This window comes from Bos indicus x Bos taurus, chromosome 22 (genome assembly GCF_003369695.1).
Source record: "Bos indicus x Bos taurus breed Angus x Brahman F1 hybrid chromosome 22, Bos_hybrid_MaternalHap_v2.0, whole genome shotgun sequence".
Classification (NCBI taxonomy): Eukaryota; Metazoa; Chordata; class Mammalia; order Artiodactyla; family Bovidae; genus Bos; species Bos indicus x Bos taurus.
In genome coordinates, this window is record NC_040097.1 from 59,219,068 (window position 1) to 59,238,383 (window position 19,316).

A 19,316-nucleotide genomic window follows, 5' to 3' on the forward strand; every position below is an offset into this window, starting at 1 on the left:
TTTTGTCTAATACAAGTATTGCTACTCCAGCTTTCTTTTCACTTCCATTTTTCATGGAATAACTTTTTCATCAGCTCACTTTGTCTTTGTGTATCTTTACACTTGAAGTTAGAGTCCCATAGGCAGCACAGTTAGTGTCTTGTAGAGAGCATAGTGAGTGTCGTGTAAGCAGCATATATGTATATTTTGCCTTTTCATCCATTCAGCCACTCTGTATCTTCTGATTAGAGCATTTAGTCCATGTACATTTAAAGTAATTATTGATGGACCTATTCAGTTCAGTTCAGTTATTCAGTCATGTCCAACTCTTTCTGACCCCATGGACTGCAGCATGCCAGGTCTCCCTGTCCATCACCAACTCCTGGAGTTTACTCAAACTCATGTCCATTGAGTCCATGATGCCATCCAACCATCTCTCATCCTCTGTCATCCCCTTATCCTCCTCCCTTCAGTCTTTCCCAGAATCAGGGTCTTTTCCAATGAGTCAGTTCTTCTCATCAGGTGGCCAAAATATTGGAGTTTAAGCTTCAACATCAGTCCTTCCAATGAATATTCAGGACTGATTTCCTTTAGGATGGACTGGTTGGCTCTCCTTGCAGTCCAAGGGACTCTCAAGAGTCTTCTCCAACACCACAGTTCAAAAGCATCAATTCTACTGTGCTCAGCTTTCTTTCTAGTCCAACTCTCACATCCATACATGACTACTGGAAAAACCATAGCCTTGACTAGATGGACCTTAGTTGACAAAGTAGTGTCTCTGCTTTTTAATATGCTGTCTAGGTTGATCATAACTTTTCTTCCAAGGAGTAAGCATCTTTTAATTTCATGGCTGCAGTCACCATCTGCAGTGATTTTGGAGCCCAAGAAAATAAAGTTTGTCACTATTTCCACTGATTCCCCATCTATTTGCCATGAAGTGATGGGACCAGATGCCATGATCTTAGTTTTCTGAATGCTGAGTTTTAAGCAAACTTTTTCACTCTTTTCTTTCACTTTCATCAAGAGACTCTTTAGTTCTTAATCATCCTACTTAGTTCTTAATCATCCTACTATCTGTGTTCATGGTTAGTTTACTACCTTTACTGTTTATTTGTCTTTACCAGTGAGTCTTTTCTTTTTTTAGTTGTGGCCTTTTTTCTTTTACTTGGAGAAGTTCCTTTAACGTTTCTTGTGAAGCTGCTTTGGTGGTGCTAAACTCTGAGCTTTTGCTTGTCTCTAAAATTCTTTATGTCCACCAAATCTGAATGAGAATTTTTCCAGGTAGAATATTTTTGGTTGTAAGTTTTCCCTTTCATCACTTTAACTATATAATGCCACTTCCTTCTGGCCTGCAGTTTCTGCTAAAAAGCCAGCTGATGGCCTTATGAGAGTTCCCTTGTATGTAACTTCTTGCCTTTTCTTTTTATTGCTTTTAATATTCATTCTTTATCTTTAATTTTTGCCATTTTAATTACAGTGTGTCTTGTTGTGGTCCTCTTTGGGTCAGTCCTCTCTGGGACTCTCTGTGCTTCCTGAACCTGAATACCTATTTCCTTTCCCAGGTTTGGGGACTTTTTCAAATATGTTCTCTGCCTCTTTCTCTCTCTTCTTCTTCTGGGACCCCTGTACTCTATAATGTGAATATTAATGTGTTTGATGTTATCTCAAACTATCCTCACTCTTTGTTTTTTCTCTCCAGCTTCAGTGATTTACACTAGTCTGCCTTCCAGCTTGCTGATCTGTTCCTCTGTACCATCCAATCTACCGTTGATTCCTTTTTTTTTTTCTTTTCTTGTCCGTTATTGTATTCTTCATGTCTGTTTTGTTCTTTATATTTTCCAGCTGTGCTAAAAATTCTGACTTCTCACTCTGTTTGTCCAATCTTTTCTGAACCTCTCTGGCCATCCTCACCATCAAACATTTCCTGAACTCTATTGGGTAGATTACTTCTCTCAACTTCATTTAATTCTTCTTTTGGGGTTTAATATTATTTCTTCACTGAGAGCATGTTCCTCTGTCACCTCATTTTGCCTGATTTTCTGTTTTTGTTTCTATGTATTTAGTAGATTTGTTATGTTTCCTGACTTTGGAGAAATGGCCATTTGTGGGAAACATCCTATGTGTTCCAGCATCACACTCCCCTCTGTCAACAGAGCTATGTGCTCCAGAGTTGCCCCCTATGTGAGCTGTATGAGTCCTTCTTTTGTGGCAGACTATGTGAGTGGTCTTGTAGGTATGGCTGGTCCGTGGTCTAGTTGGTTGACATATGCAGAGGTTGTCAGCTCCTGGTTGTTGGAGCCAGATCATGGTGTAGCTGACTGTTGAGCCCCTGGAGGTGCCTGGGCTAGTGATGGCCCACAGATGGTGGAGCTGTGTTCTGGAGTGGGGGGTTGTGGGGCCAGCATCCCCATATCTAGTGTTGGTCTGCTATTGGTAAGCCTGATTTCTGGTGCACCTGGCTGTGGGTTCTGAAGTTTCCCAAAGTTGGTGCTGGCCCACTGTGAGTGGGGCTGGATTCCAGGGTAGCTGACTGAAGTGCTCAAGATTTCTCAGAATTGGTTTTGGTCTACTGATGGATGGGGCCCAGGCCCAGAAGGTCTTAGGGCTGATGTAGGCCTGCTGATGGATTGGCTGAGTCCTGACAAGGCAGGCTGCAGGGTTACAGTGGTTGTGGTGGTAGTGTCTGCCACTAGTTGGTGGGACCAAATCACAGGGTCACTGACTGGAGGACCTCAGGGCCCCTGGTCCAGTGCTTGCACACTGGTGTATGGGGCTGGTTCCTGGGCTCGCTGGTGGTCAGGGCCTTATCCAGTGGTAGCTGTGGGCTCAGGGGGTCTTATGGAAGCCAGGCTTCTAGTGAGTGGGGCTATGTCCTCTCTTGATTATCTGATTGACCTGAGGCTGCCCAGTACTGGTGCCTACAAACTGATGGGCACTGGTACTGGGAAGGGACTGGGGTGGGACTGGTTTCTGGTGGATGGTAAGCTGGAGGGAGGATTCCACCCAAATGGCTGCCACCTGTGTTTATGTCTCCAGGGGAGTTCTACTTGAGCCTTCTCCTCTAGGAGACTTTCCAAGATCAACAGATAGGCCTGATCCAGGTTACTTTCAAGTTATTGCTTCTGGCCTGGGTCCTGCAATGTGTTAAATTTTGCATTTGTCCTATGGTAGTGGAATCTCTGTGTCCTAAAGCCTCTGATTCTCCTGAAAGTGAGTGCAGCCAGCCTTCAAAAGCAAATGTTGTAGGGGCTCATTTCCTGGTGTATGATGCCTGGGCTGGGGAGCCTGGTTTGGGGCATGGACCCATTGCTCTTTGGTGAAAATCTCTAAATTATAATTATTTCCTGCTTCTGGGTCACTCACACAGGGGTATGGTCTTGACTTACTGCGCCTCCACCTATCCTGTCTCATTGTGGTTTCTTCTTTATATCTTTAGTTGTAGAAGGTATTTTCTATGAGATTTCAGTTTTTCTCATCACTAGTTGCTCTGTAAGTACTTGCCATTTTGGTGTGCCCATGGGAGGATGTTAGCTCAAGGTCTTTCTAATCCTCTCCCTTGGCCTCTTATTTCCGTAATTATTCTACATAATTTACTCCTTAGTGCTATATTTTCTTTCACCAGATTGCACAGGCCTTTGCCTCTGAGTATTTTGCTGCTTCTATTCTTTGTTTTCCAATGGTAGCAAACCCACTTTTTTTGTATGGGTTCATTATGGACTGAATGAATTCTATAAAATTTACATAGAACTACTGATACCACTTCAGCACAAATATTTATAATGATATTCTAGTCATTTTAATATATATTCTGATGAACTTTAAGTCCTGCAGAAGGAAGGAAAGAAGCGGGTATTACAAACTGACTTTCTCTTTCAGGAAACCTTTGAGAAGGCAAGCTTGAGTAGCAGCAGCAGTGGAGCAGGAAGCCTGAAAAGTGAACTTTCAGAAATCACAGACCTCCCTGCTGAAGGCTTCCAGGCACCGTGTGTTAAGGATGAAGACCAGACTTGTGATGGACTCTTATCAGATGATAACTTCAATTTGGAAAATATTGAGAAAGGTATTTCTAGTGAAAAGGTTACAACATGAATGCACTCTTGATTTTTTTGTGTTTCAAGGTTCATTTGCTTTTTATTTTTATTAATGTGCAGATCTATATTCAGAGCTTGACGATGAATTGGACGTTTCGGATAACTTTAGCAGCTCCGGCTCAAGCCCTTTGAAGGAATCGACATTCAGTAAGCTTTCTTGCCAACTTGTGGGTTCCGGCGGGTAGAGGTCTGGGAATTGTACTCGGGAGTAAGCAGATGTCATCGCCTACATAATGAAGGGGTCGTTTTCCAGGTGCTGTGCTAATTAGGGCAGGTGTGTCACGCTGACGGAGCGCAGAAGCCCCCTGGCGCTGTGGCTTTCCATGGCCTCCTGTCAACGAACAGTTTAATTGTTTCTTCCAGCAAATACAGATTCTAACTGGGGAGTGGAGATAACTTATTTGGAAGCATGCTAACTAAGTACAGGAGTAATGGAAGTGACCTTTTGTGAGTCTGTTGATCAGAGGTTAGAAACCCAGAGAAGAAATTAGTCTTGCTGTAGACTAAGTTTTGTACAGTTTTACTTACATTAATATAAAGGGATATATTTTCCTTAAAACACTAAAGTTAAATAAATGTTATAATTATTTAGAATTATGAAAAACACCATGCAGATTCAGTAAATATGTTAATCTTTACTCTTAATTTGAAACAGTAAAAAAAAAAATAGACTGGGGCATGGGAAAATAAAGATATATTTAGATACAATTTAAAGAATCTTCTCTATAGAAACATAGGATTCAAGTCACTAAACAAATCTGAATTTGAAATAAAACACCAGTTAAAATAGAAAATTGACAGAAAAGAATAACTTTTTTTTAATTAATTTTTTATTGAAGGATAATTGCTTTATAGAATTTGGCTGTGTTCTGTCAAACCTCAACATGAACCAGCCATAGGTATATACACATCCCTTCCCTTTTGAACCTCCCTCCCATCTCCCGCCCCATCCCACCCCTCTAGGTTGACACAGAGCCCCAGTTTGAGTTTCCTGACTCTTAAAAGAGTAAGTTGATGGAATAGATATAGATGGAATATCTATATATCTATAGATATAGATATATCTATCTATCTATAGGATAGATAGAAATACTCTGAAATAAATTGTAAATAATCCATTCTCAAAGACTATACTATGAACATTTCATAAAAGATAGTTTAAAATAGTGTCTCTAAGTATCAAAGTAGAACTTTAAGGATTTTGCTTCATACTTGTCTCTTTTCAAAATTAAATGGTCCATCAAAATGGATTATAAACATTCCACATTTTCTGGGGCAATATCAAATTCCAACACTCTGTTCTGTTTTCCATATAAATTCCTGCCCTGTCTGCTAAATAAAATGTCTTGATTTGTGATTGAGAAAATGTGAATATTATGTAGCAAAGATATTTGTGCATTTAAACATATGTAACAGATTCTAGAAGCAGTTAATTACTAACTGAGGTGAATTTTGAGATGATGGGGTATTGTGTATCCCCAGTAACAAGGATGGGGAGGGTCAATGGGAAAGTGAGGAAGGAAAAGCTGGACCCTTACACTTGCATGTGGTTACTCTAGCTCTCTTGGCAAGGGATTTAGGATGATGATGATACAGATGTTTTATGTGCTTTGTTGGCAATTAATAATGGAGTTTCTTTGTTTAGCACTTTTTTGTTGAGAAAGAACCCTTAAACAAACCTGTTAATAAACAGTAATTTGCAACGTTATATTTTAGCTGATAGTATCATAAATGAAGACAGTCTTTATAGTAGGTACAATTTGTTAGATACTTTAAAACAGGCAAATGAGTGAATAAATAAATGATTTGCAGCAAGAAAATGTGAAGTTATTTTTATTTTCTTGTTTCAGGCACTTTAAAAAGAAGTTTTAGTGCTTCAGGAGGAGAAAGACAATCCCAAACTAGGTATGTAGACACTGAGTTCCTAGAAACATTTTTAGACTCTGCAGAGCTGTTTTGGTGGCTAAATTGATACCCAATAGCAGAAGTTACCATGGGCATGTGGTACCAGAGACAGTGGGAGCCCACTCTCCCAGAACTGTTTGCATTTCACCAAGGACCATGCTGGGAAGAGCATTAACCTTGGACGTGGATTTTAGTCTGGCTTCGTAATCCTCAGCCACTCAGTTAGTCTCCCTGAGCTCAGGGGTGGCCCAGGGTTGTAGGGCTTCATGAGATTATCTGGGGCTGTGGCTCCCTATCCCTTATTTTTCTACATCTCTGGGGTATAGATGCCTATGGCAGATGTAGCAGGTGTAGACCACGTCACACCCAAGTCTCAGCCAGCAGGAGGGGGAAGGGATGCAGAGACACATCCTTCCTTTTGTGGATGTGACCCAGATGTTGTGTTCTTCCCTTCTGCTCATAGATCAGTGAGCTGGGGAGAATCTAGCTACAGGGGAGAATGAGCATATTTGGGGAATTCCATTTTTAAAAAAGAAATCATTATTTTGTAATGACTAGCACTTTCTGCAATATTTGTCTCTTGGGCTAAGAACTGAAATGAAGCTCTTTGATATGGCTTTTTGTAAGTTCCTGGTAACCTTCATGAGAGGAGTTCAGTGACCTTGGGTAAGGCTGGTGGGAGCAGAAGCCTGACTGTGGTGGTTTCAGAGGTTACAGAAGCAGAGACAGAGAGAAACTGAAGAAAGTAGTGAGCTGACAGTGAGGTGATGGGAATGTTTGATGGGAAAGGGCCTTCTAGAATCAGGGTGGCTGAAGGGTGAGTGGACTGAGGAGAAGCAGCTGATGGAGAGGGGAAATTGTAGCTGGTTCCCAGTCTCAGAGTGGCATGGACCTGAGGACAGCCCTGGAAAAGAGGAAAGGGCAGCTTTTATGTGTGTCTGGAGAAAGAGAGGCAAAGATAAATTCAAGCTGGAGTGGCAGAGGAGAGGGGTATACTTGGTAGTTTCTGCTTATTAGATGATGTTCCAGCTCACTGTGGAGGATCTTTTAGTCAAAAGAATGTGATTGGCTGGGGAGAGCTGGCATCGAGATGGCAGGGAGCTGAGCAGGGACAGGCAGGGGCTGTCGACAGTGCTGGGTCTAGGAAGTGCCGGCCAGGTCATGTGTGAGTGGCTGTGCTTTACCAGGCAGCCTTTGTGGGCACAGGAAATAAAAGAAGACTTGGGCTGACTTATATTCATTAGAAAGCTTTCAAGGACTCACATAATTATGAAATGCACAGAACGAACCTATGAAGGGACAGAAGCCAGGTCAGCCCCTGAAGTCTGTGGAGTAGGCACTCCTGGAAGATTGCCAAGGCTCTAATGCAGGCCTGAATGAGCCTCCAGCTTATTTGCTCTGTCTGCATGTCACCTCTCTGAGGATCCAATGTCCTGCAGGGCAGTTGGGTTGGCCTGACTCCCTGCTGTGGGAGGGGCTGAGCCACCTCACTGGCAGCCCCTCCAGGTCCCTCATGGGCCACATTGTTTAGTCAAAGATACAACATCACTGATAAGTTTATCTTTTCCAAGTGAGGGTCAAGAAGGTTAAGCTAAAGTCTGTTTATTTCCTAAGTCTTTTCTGGTGTTGCTAGTAACATGGTCCCATCACTTCATGGCAAATAGATGGGGAAACAATGGAAACACTGACAGGCTTTATTTTCTTGGGCTCCAAAATCACTGAAGATGGTGATTGCAGCCATGAAATTAAAAGACGCTTGCTCCTTGGAAGAAAAGTTATGACCAACCTAGACAGCATATTAAAAAGCAGAGACATTACTTTGCTAAAAAAGGTCTGTCTAGTCAAAACTATGGTTTTTCTCAGTAGTCATGTATGGATATGAGAGTTGGACCATAAAGCTGAGCACCGAAGAAATGATGCTTTTGAGCTGTGGTGTTGGAGAAGACTCTTGAGACTCCCTTGGACTTCAAGGGAGTCCATCCTAAAGGAGATCAGTCCTGAACATTCATTGGAATGACTGATGCTGAAGTTGAAACTGAAGCTCCAATACTTTGGCCACCTGATGTGAAGAACTGACTCATTGGAAAAGACCCTCATGCTGGGCAAGATTGAAGGCAGGAGGATAAGGGGATGACAGAGGATGAGATGGTTGGATGGCATCACCAACTTGATGGACATGAAACTGAGCAATCTCCAGGAGTTGGTGATGGATAGGGATGCCTGCAGTCCACGGGGTCACAAAGAGTTGGACACAACTGAGCGACTGAACTGAACTGATGACTTATATTATAAAATACATCATCAAAAGTCTTTTTCTTTTTTATTGGACACTTTACTCAGTGATACAAAGTTGCATAAATATATAGAAAAGATACAAAACAAGTATTTTAGTACAAAAATAAATGATCACATATTGGTGTCTTCCCCAATTAAGAGAATATTATTTTGGGATGGAAATTTTCAAACAACTGTTTTTAGGAATCTCAGCATTGCCAAATAAATATAGTCATTTTTCCTGAAAGGATTCATAGAAAAATTATCAGTTGAAGTATAGCTCTTCAAAAACAAAGGAAACATATGTATTAGAGCTTGAAATACTTTTTATTTGTATGTTTTTTGAAATGCTTTTTTAAAACTAGTCATTATCTACATGTTTACATCAAATTGCATAAACTAGAATCAACAGAAAGAAGCAGTCCAATTGGAATCTCATTTAAAGTGGGATATTGCAGAGTGGGCTTTAACTTGGGGCTAATGACCAAGTTAATAGGTGGAAAACAGAAGATGGCCCAGACCTTGAGGTTGAATTAGCAGAAGTGGTCATAAGTAAACAGGTGACTAGGGTCTGAGCTAAAATAACATGTGCAAGACTGTGCCATGTATGGGACTGTGTGACATGCCATTGGGGGTCACAAGCTGATTTAAGGCAAACCCTCTTCTCTCAAGAGACACTTCCCTGGTGGCTCAGAGGTTAAAGCATCTGCCTCCAATGTGGGAGACCTGGGTTCGACCCCTGGGTTGGGAAGATCCCCTGGAGAAGGAAATGGCAACCCACTCCAGTATTCTTGCCTGGAGAATCCCATGGACGGAGGAGCCTGGTAGGCTACGGTCCATGGGGTTGCAAAGAGTTGGACACGACTGAGCGACTTCACTTTCACTTTTACTTTCTTCTCTCAAGGGCTTCCCTGGTGGCTCAGCTGGTAAAGAATCTGCCTGCAATGCAGGAGACCTGGGTTCTGTCCCTGGATTGGAAAGATCCCCGGGAGAAGGGAAACACTACCCACTCCAGTATTCTGGCCTGGAGAATTCCATGGACTGGACAGTCCATGGGGTTGCAAGGAGTCAGATATGACTGAGCTACTTCCACGTCACTTCACTTCACTCTTCTCTCAAGGAACTCATAGTGGAGGGGGCACAAAAGTAGACTTGAGAAGGAAATAAATGACAAAAGACAGCCTGTGATTAATGCCAAATAAGAGAAGAGAAAATTAATGACTTTTTTTTTACTTCCTTCCAGGTATTCCCTTTAATTCTATGAATTAAAGGGAGGTAACTCTAAAATATATTTATAATTCTTTGAAAAGCATTAAATAAGGTGAAAGTTATTTGCAATCTAATTTGTTTAGAGTTATCCTGAATTTCTTGGTTTATTAATATTAACCATAAACCCCCTCTGCAAAGTGTTTAAAAGCTAAATGAAAAGTTAGAATCTAAAATAAGATAGCAGAGTTACAAAATATAATAAAAATCAATTTAAAATCAAGCCTGCAGATATTTTTGGCTGTTTTGTGCCATGTGTTAATTAGTAAGACAGTTGAAACGAGACCCTGGGCAGCTCCCCCAGAAGCTCCTTTCTGGCTCCTAGGAAAAGGGTCCCAATGAGAAAGAGTCACAGAGAGGTACGTGCTTGATTTGAGCATGGTGTTCAGAGTTTAGAATTCAGACTTGGACCTGGCTCCATGGTACACAGAGAAAGCTTAAGCATAAACTCTCAACTCTGGTCATCTCAGATATCAAGGGCTAAGTTGAAGCTAATTGCCTGCTAAAAATCATTGATACCTCCCCAGTAACTTGACACAGACTTTCATGAGCAGTTGGGCCAAGCAAATGGATAATACATCAGCAAAGGAAACTAGGAAGGGCAGCTCCTGCCTCCTCAGAGAAGAATTCTCAAGGCTAGTGAAAGGAAACATGATATTATCAATGAAAGGCACCCTGGTGTTGTGACCCAAGCTGTACTCAGATGATACATTTTTCAGGAATGTAATTAATGGCAAGAGTCTCCAGAGTCTCCAGAGTCTCCTAGAAGTCAATGGTCTTTTTATGCTCTCTTTAGCAGAAGTCACTTGAAGCCAGAAAGTAGTTCATTTGGTTCTTTTCCTTGCCAAACTCCTCCCATATTTCAGCTCTCCCTCCCCAAATCAACAAAAATCCTAAAAGCCAAACTCAGAGCTGAGATACTGGGTCAGTGGAGAGTGTCCCATTTCTTGGCTCTGGAAATGCAGTCTTTCAGTCATTTGCAGCAGAGGTCAGTCTCCAGATCTCCATGACCAGGTCTCCAGATTCTAAATCTCCCCCACCAAGATGTCACCTGGCTAAGGCTCTTCTGGACCCCTAGAAGACCTGGCAATGTCAGCATGGCATTTTTCATATTATTAAGGGAGCCCATGGGGAATCTCTTGTTGATACACATTTCCCAGCAAACTACAAGTATATTCACTTAAAATAATTTGCTTTTAGTTATGCCTTTGGTTTACTAGAATAGAGATTTGATTTTACATCTTTGCTCTTTGCATGTAATCAGAGAGTCATAAATAAAGAGTGTCACTTGGGATACTCCTCCAGATAGTTGCTAATCTGAGTGGTCACCAAGTAATTGCTTTAGCTGCAATCACTCATTCTCTCTCAAGGGCTCGCTAGTTAGCTGTTCTGAAGATACAGAACCATAAGATTCTGGCTTACATATAAGTTCTATTTGGTAAGTCACGAAAGGCAAATTCAAATTACCTTAATGGTTTATTTTTATATATTGGTTTAAGTGAATGCACAGTCTTGTGATGGTCTATTTGAATAATTTTTCTTGAATGAGAACGTAAGAAATTATTTTGTTTTAAAAGCTTCAGTGAGGTATAATTCACACATTACTTTGTGTGATATAGGGCTTGGCCTATACCAGCATCTGTCTGGATTTTATAGCCTTACTTAGTTGATACATTTACTGGTGGTTCTAATTCAAGTCATAATATTTTATTTCAGTTTACAAATAAATTGTCCTGTATACCTTGGTAATATACACAGGCGTTTCAGTCTCTTTGTCCATACAGTCAAGTACTAGTGAACTATGGTCATTGAATTATGACCTTCTACAAAATTCATTGATTAATGAATTAATATTTATTACTTTGTGCTGGCACATACCAGGCTATGCCTAGTCCATCTTTGCATTCCCCAGGGCACAGTTTATTGCACATAGGTACCAGTCCACAAATACTTGTCAGTTAATAAATGAATGACTGTTATCTTAGCACAAATTCTGTATCTCTGTCTATAATTGGACTAAAACCTCACCTCCTGGCTTGAACCTACAGCCTTTGCCATAGTCAACAGCTTAAACCCTTTTTAAAGATCCTGCTGCTTAGGCAATAAAATTTTTCCATGTACATGTATATTCTGTTGCCAAGGCAACAGACTACAGTTGGCAGGCTAGTTTCAGACATTGAATGTTTGCAGTATCAGAGATACCTGTGGTTCACAGCCTCTTTGATGAATCAGTGTATGCATAATTGTATTCAAGGATGTGTGCCTGATTCTAGTCTTTGTGTATAGAGATGATTGGAAATGTTTGTGACCATCCAGTATCATACACGTGACTGGAAAGAACTTGTGTGATCTCAGGACCTAGGAATGTTGCCTCCATATAGCAGAAGTCTTGATTATTTTGACTTAAAGCTATAGAGGATAGAGACTCCCGCTACTTTTTCATAATCCAGTTTCTAATAATCCAGATCTAGTTTCACTTAAATTGATTAAATACTATTGATCACTGCTTGCTGCTGTTAACCTGGCCTAGTAGCTGATGTCACAATCAAGCAGTCTCACCAGAACAATTTGTCAGTTGTTGTTGCTCAGTCGCTCAGCTGTGTCCCACTCTTTGTGATCACATGGTCTGCAGCACTCCAGGCTTTCCTGTCCTTCACTATCTCCCAGAGTTTGCTTAAACTCATCATGTCCATTGAGTTGATGATGCCATCCAACCATCTCATCTTCTGTCACCACTTTCTCTCCTGCCCTCAAGCTTTCCCAGCATCAGGGTCTTTTCCAATGAGTCACCTCTTTGCATCAGGTGGCCAAAGGACTAGAGCTTCAACTTCAGCATCAATCCTTCCAATGAATATTGAATTCCTTTAGGATTGACAAGTTTGATCTCCTTGCTGTCCAAGGGACTCTCAAGAGTCTTCTCCAGCACCACAATTCAGAAGTATCAATTCTTAGCATTCTTTAATGGTGTAACTCTCACATCCATACATGACTACTGGAAAAACCATAGCTTTGACTATCCAGACCTATATTGGTAAAGTGACATGTCAGCTTTTTAATAGTCTATCTGGATTTGTCATAGCTTTTCATCCAAGGAGTAAGCATCTTAATCTCATGGCTATAGTCACCATCTGCAGTAATTTTTGAGCCCAAGAAAATAAAATCTGTCACTGTTTCCATTGTTTCCCCATCTATTTACTGTGAAGTGATGGGACTAGATGCCATGATCTTCATTTTTAGAGTGTTGAGCTTTAAGCCAGCTCTTTTACTTTCCTCTTTCACCCTCATCAAGAGGCTTTTTAGTTCCTTTCTGCCACTGGAGTGGTGTCATCTGTGTATTTGAGGTTATTGATATTTCTCCCAGCAATCTTGATTACACTTGTGACTCATGCAGCCTGGCATTTCGCATTGGCACCCCACTTTATTTCGGAGAAGGCAATGGCACCCCAGTCCACTACTCTTGCCTGGAAAATCCTGTGGACGGAGGAGCCTGGTAGGCTGCAGTCCATGAGGTCGCTAAGAGTCGGACACGACTGAGCAACTTCACTTTCACTTTTCACTTTCATGCATTGGAGAAGGAAATGGCAACCCACTCCAGTGTTCTTGCCTGGAGAATCCCAGGGACAGTGGAGCCTGATGGGCTGCCATCTATGGGGTTGCACAGAGTCAGACACGACTGAAGCGACTTAGCAACAGTAGCAACTCTTTATTTAGGGCTTCCCAGGTGGCTCAGTGGGTAAAGAATCTGCCTGCAATGAAGGAGACACAGGCAAAAGTGAGTTTGATACCTGGGATCCAGAAGATCCCCTGGAGGAAGGCATGGCAACCCACTCCAGTATTCCTGCCTGCAGAATCCCATGGACAGAGTAGCCTGGTGAGCTGCAGTCCGTAGGGTAGCAAAGAGTTGAACACAACTGAACTGACTGAACATGCACACTCGCACACACTCTGTATATAAATTAAATAAGCAGGGTGACAATATACAGTCAGCCTTGACAGACTCCTTTCTCAGTTTGGAACCAGTCCATTTTTCCATGTCCAGTTCACAGTGTTGCTTCCTGACCTGCATACAGGTTTCTCAGGAGGCAGGTAAGGTGGTCTGGTATTCACATCTCTTTAAGAATTTTCCACAGTTTGTTGTGATTCACACAAAGGCTTTAGCATAGTGAATGAAGCAGAAGTAGATTTTTTTCCTGGAATTCTCTTGCTTTTTCTATGTTCCAACAAATGTTGGCAATTTGTTATCAGTAAAATCATTCTATTCCTTTTCTATGACAGTTCTAAAATTCCCTGGCTTATTAGTTCCTAGCTATTATTGGAGTACAAGTGGAGAGCCACGGTAGCACCATGCCACCTCCCTGCAGTGATACCAACTCCATTAACATTACAGGTGAACAAAAAGCCCTTAATGAGCAGGAGAAAGCATCCATACCTAATGTCACTTGTTCACACAGGGTATGTTTATGACATCACTGCCTGAAAGACACTTTCAAGATGTAAAATGCTAGTGAGCTTAGATGGTGTGGTTGCATCATCTTAATGTTGTAAGCCAGGCTTCTGATTTCATCATAAGGTCAAATATTTCTTCTATCAGCATTAAATTGTAGTGACTACTTTTCATAGTTGAATTAAATGATGTGATGCACTTGCAATGCATGTGAAAATATTTCCTCAGTTCAGAGATACAGTTAAAATAATTTGATGAGGTATAAAATTCTAGACTCCATCTCCTTCATGACCAGCATGCCTCTGACAAAATAATCATCTAAATAATTTACCTCACACTTGCATTTGGCAGTGAAAACTTGGTTTAAAAAATTACAAAGGTAACACCTCCAATTGCCACCTTACCTGTAGTGGCCAGGTAAAGTGTAAGTTGTCGGCTATTACTCATATTCAGTGCTTCAATTTCTGTTTTGGCTTATGAATTCTGCATGAAAAATTTGGTTTATGAATATACACCAGATCTGAAGAGAGCTGAAAAGACCTTTCAGAATTTTTAAAAACCTTCCATTTCTCTGAAATTATTTTATTGCTCTGAAATGTTATTGATAAATTCCCATTTCAAAACTTTCAGAAGACACAAGCTTCATTATGATAAACCTTTTCACCACAAAACATTTCTGGAATGTTTTCTTTTTTTAATATAAATTTATTTATTTTAATTGGAGGTTAATTACATTACAATATTGTATTGATTTTGCCATACATCAACATGAAATGTTTTCTTTGTGGGCCATCTCTGGCTAGTTTCCAGCTTGTACTGTCATAGGAAACCACCTTCTGAAGCCATAATGTTCCATTAGACATAAACATTCAGTCTGGTTCAATCTAGAGGCAGACTTCCCTCAGTTCAATTCAATTCAGTCGCTCAGTTGTGTCCGACTCTTTGCGACCCCATGAACCGCAGCACAGCAGGCCTCCCTGTCCATCACCAACTCCCGGAGTTTATCCAAGCTCATGTCCATTGAGTCAGTGATGCCATCCAACCATCTCATCCTCTGTCGTCCCCTTCTCCTCCTGCCTTCAATCTTTGCCAACATCAGGGTCTTTTCAAATGAGTCAGCTCTTTGCATCAGGTGGATCCCTCAGACTCTGCCTAATCTTCTGTCCATTGTTCATGTTTGTGGACCCAACACTTTTATAGTTAAAAGTTGTCATTAAGAGTTTTTTGCTCTGGTGTAATTTCAGATGACTGGGTTTTCTTATGATCTGTGATATAATTTCCAGAGAAATTAACAGTTTTTCTGCTATGCCTGTGCAGTCTTGTAACTTCTAAGACTGTAGGGATGGTTTCTTTTCAGTATTCCATCTCCAATGTCTAGCACAGTGCCTACACACTGTGAGCCCTTAGTAAATAGTTTTGAATGAGTGAGTGAATGTGTGATGGTTATTTTTAAAGATTCCCTGAAATTTCTTAAGGAGAAATTTAGAATCATATAAAGGGGCAGCAAAGCTGAAAGCAACTCAGCATTACCAGGGAGGTCTATTTCATATATGCCCACTAGCATATATGTATTTTTTTCTTAAAATATCTTTTTACTGAAGTATAGTTGATTTACAATATTGTGTTAGTTTCAGATGTACAGCACAGTAACTTGTGTTAAAAGTTATTACAAGATAATGGCTCTATTATCCTATAATGTGCAATATATCCTTGTTTCTTATCTATTATATATATAGTAGTTTGTATCTCTTAATCCCACATTCTTAAGTTATCCCTCCATTCTTCCCTCACCCCTATGGTAATCAGTTGTTTGTTTTCTACATCTGTGAGTCTGCTTTGCATAAATGTTAATTTGTATTATATATTAGATACAAGAGAGGCTCATCAGGATTAAGAGACTGGACCAGCTAAGAGCCTCTCTGGTCCCTTTAATCTTGCCTCAGGTGGTTTCGTTGCTAATTCTCCTTTGATTAGCAACTGTTCTGCCCTTTGGAACTCAGAAAAGGTCATGAAGTCTGGAGTGTTGCCTACAAGGAATGGGGGATTAAAAAGGCCTCCCTGCCCTGGAGTCCCACAGGGCCCTGCTCAGCACAGTTCTATTAATCTTTTCTATTGCCTTTTTTTTTTTTTTTTTCTATTTTGTTTATTTCTTTCTGATCTTGCTTCTCTTGTGGCTCAGCTGGTAAAGAATCCATGTGCAATGTGGGAGACCTGGATTCAGTCCCTGGGTTGGGAAGATCCCCTGGAGAAGGGAAAGCCTACCCACTGCAGTATTCTGGCCTGGAGAATTCCATGGACTGTACAGTCTGTGGGGTTGCAAAGAGTCGGATACGACGGCGACTTTATGATCTTTACTGTTTCCTTGGGTTTTGTTTGTTTTTCTTTCTCTAATTCTTGTAGGTGGTGGGTTAGGTTGTTTATTTGAAATTTTTGTTGCTTTTTGAAAAAAAACCTGTATTATTTTTCTCTTAGTGATTTTCCTGCATTCCATAGATTTTATAAAATTGTGTTTAATTGTCACTTCTCTTGACATAGTGTATGATTTCTTGTTTGATGGCATCATTGGCCCATTGGTTTTTTAGTAGCAGCTTGTTTAGTCTCCATGTGTTCATTCTCCCCTCATCCTTCTGCGGCTGATTTCTAGTCTCATGCTGTTGTGGTCAGAAAAAGTGCTTGAAATTTTTATCCTCTTGAGTTTATTGAGGTTTGCTTTGTGGTATAGTATTTGGTCTATTGTAGAGAATGTTCCATACATGCTTGAAAAGAATGTGGTATACTCTGGGCTTTTGGGGCTGTGGTATCCTGTAGATACAGTTAACTCCAACTGGTCTTTTGTCATGTAGGGCCTCTGTTGTCTTATGGACTTTCTGTCTAGAAGATCAGGCCATTGATGTCAGTGGGTGTTAAAGACTTCTACTATTACTGTATTCCTGTCAATGTCTCCCTTTATGGCTGCTAGTTTTGATATATGTATCTACTCTGATATTAGGTGCATAATCTTAATAAGTGTCATATCTTCTGTTATTGATCCCCTTATCATTATATGCTATTCTTTGTTTTTCTTTCTAAACTTTGTTTTAAAGGCTATTTTTTGTGATACAAGTACCAGTCAGTTCAGTCACTCAGTCGTGTCCAACTCTTTGCGACCCCATGAACCGCAGCACGCCAGGCCTCCCTGTCCATCACCAACTCCTGGAGTCTACCCAAACCCATGGAGTTGGCGATGCCATCCAACCATCTCATCCTCTGTCATCCCCTTCTCCTCCTGCCCTCAATCTTTCCCAGCATCAGGGTCTTTTCCAATGAGTCAGCTCTTTGCATCAGGTGGTCAAAGTATTGGAGTTTCAGCTTCAACATCAGTCCTTCCAATGAACACCCAGGACTGATCTCCTTTAGGATGGACTGGTTGGATCTCCTTGCAGTCCAAGGGACTCTCAAGAGTCTTCTCCAACATCATAGCTCAAAAGCATCAATTCTTTGGCGCTCAGGTTTCTTTATAGTCCAACTCTCACTTCCATACATGACTACTGGAAAAACTGACTAGACGTACCTTTGTTGGCAAAGTAATGTCTCTGCTTTTGAATATGCTATCTAGGTTGGTCATAGTTTTCCTTCCAAGGAGTAAGCATCTTAATTTCCTGGCTGCAATCACCATTGGCAGTGATTTTGGAGCCCAGAAAAATGAAGTCAGCCACTGTTTCCACTATTTCCCCATCTATTTGCCATGAAGTGATGGGACCAGATGCCATGATCTTAGTTTTCTGAATGTTGAGCTTTAAGCCAACTTTTTCATTCTCCTCTTTCACTTTCATCAAGAGGCTTTTTAGTTCCTCTTCACTTTCTGCCATAAGGGTGGTGTCATCTGCATATCTGAAGTTATTGATTATTTCTCCTGGCAATCTTGATTCCAGCTTGTGCTTCCTCTAGCCCAGCGTTTCTCATGATGTACTCTGCATGTAAGTTAAATAAGCAGGGTGACAATATACAGCCTTGACGTACTCCTTTTCCTATTTGGAACCAGTCTGTTGTTCCATGTCCAGTTCTAACTGTTGCTTCCTGACACATACAGGTTTCTCAAGAGGCAGGTCAGGTGGTCTGGTATTCCCATCTCTTGATGAATTTACCACAGTTTATTGTGATCCACATAGTCAAAGGCTTTGGCATAGTCAATAAAGCAGAAATAGATGTTTCCTGGAACTCTCTTGCTTTTTCTATGATCCAGCGAATGTTGGCAATTTGATCTCTGGTTCCTCTGCTTTTTTTAAAACCAGCTTGAACATCTGGAAGTTCACAGTTCACGTATTGCTGAAGCCTGGCTTGGAGAATTTGAGTGTTACTTTACTAGCATGTGAGATGAGTGCAATTGTGCAGCAGTTTGAGCATTCTTTGGCATTGCCTTTCTTTGGGATTGGAATGAAAACTGACCTTTTCCCGTCCTGTGGCCACTGCTGAGTTTTCCAAATTTGCTGGCATATTGAGTGCAGCACTTTCACAGCATCATCTTTTAGGATTTCAAAAAGTTCAGCTGGAATTCTATCACCTCCACTAGCTTTGCTCGTAGTGATGCTTTCTAAGGCCCACTTGACTTCACATTCCAGAATGTCTGGCTCTAGGTGAGTGTGAGTGATCACACCATTGTGATTATCTGGGCCATGAAAATCTTTTTTGTCCAGTTCTTCTATGTATTCTTGCCACTTGTCCTTAATATCTTCTGCTTCTGTTAGGTCCATACCATTTCTGTCCTTTATTGTGCCCGTCTTTGCATGAAATGTTCCCTTGGTATCTCTAATTTTCTTGAAAAGATCTCTAGTCTTTCCCATTCTATGTTTTCCTCTATTTCTTTGCATTGATCACTGAGGAAGGCTTTCTTATGTCTCCTTGCTATTCTCTGGAACTCTGCATTCAAATGGGTATATCTTTCTTTTTCTCCTTTGCTTTTTGCTTCTCTTCTTTTCACAGCTATTTGTAAGGCGTCCTCAAGCAGCCATTTTTCTTTTTGTATCTCTTTTTCTTAGAATGGTCCTGATTCCTGTCTCCTGTACAATGTCACGAACCTCCATCCGTAGTTCATCAGGCACTATGGACACAATCTATCAGATCTAGTCCCTTAAAAATCTATTTCTCACTTCCACTGTATAGGTCATAAGGGATTTGATTTAGGCCATACCTGAATGGTCCAGTGGTTTTCCCTACTTTCTTCAACTTAAGTCTGAATTTGGCAATAAGGAGTTTATGATCTGCCGTGCAAATAAATTCATCAGTGCCATCTTTCTATATTCCTTATATATGTGGTAATATGTGATATTTATATTTCTCCTTCTGACTTACTTCACTGTATAATAGGCTCTATGTTCATC

General features: G+C 40.8%; 1 protein-coding gene across 5 annotated transcripts in view; it reads left to right on the forward strand.

The window, feature by feature from the left end:
- The window catches only part of NEK10 (NIMA related kinase 10), a 259,600-nt gene that overhangs the window by 178,256 nt on the left and 62,028 nt on the right, over nucleotides 1-19,316 (forward strand). For all 5 annotated transcript variants that reach the window (XR_003507765.1, XM_027522840.1, XM_027522842.1 and 2 more), the window contains 3 exons: nucleotides 3,856-4,039; nucleotides 4,131-4,217; nucleotides 5,921-5,975. Coding sequence is in view for 4 of the 5 variants with exons in the window: in XM_027522840.1 (XP_027378641.1) it covers nucleotides 3,856-4,039; nucleotides 4,131-4,217; nucleotides 5,921-5,975 (326 nt within the window). In the remaining variant the exon portion in view is untranslated. The remainder of the gene's footprint in view (nucleotides 1-3,855; nucleotides 4,040-4,130; nucleotides 4,218-5,920; nucleotides 5,976-19,316) is intronic.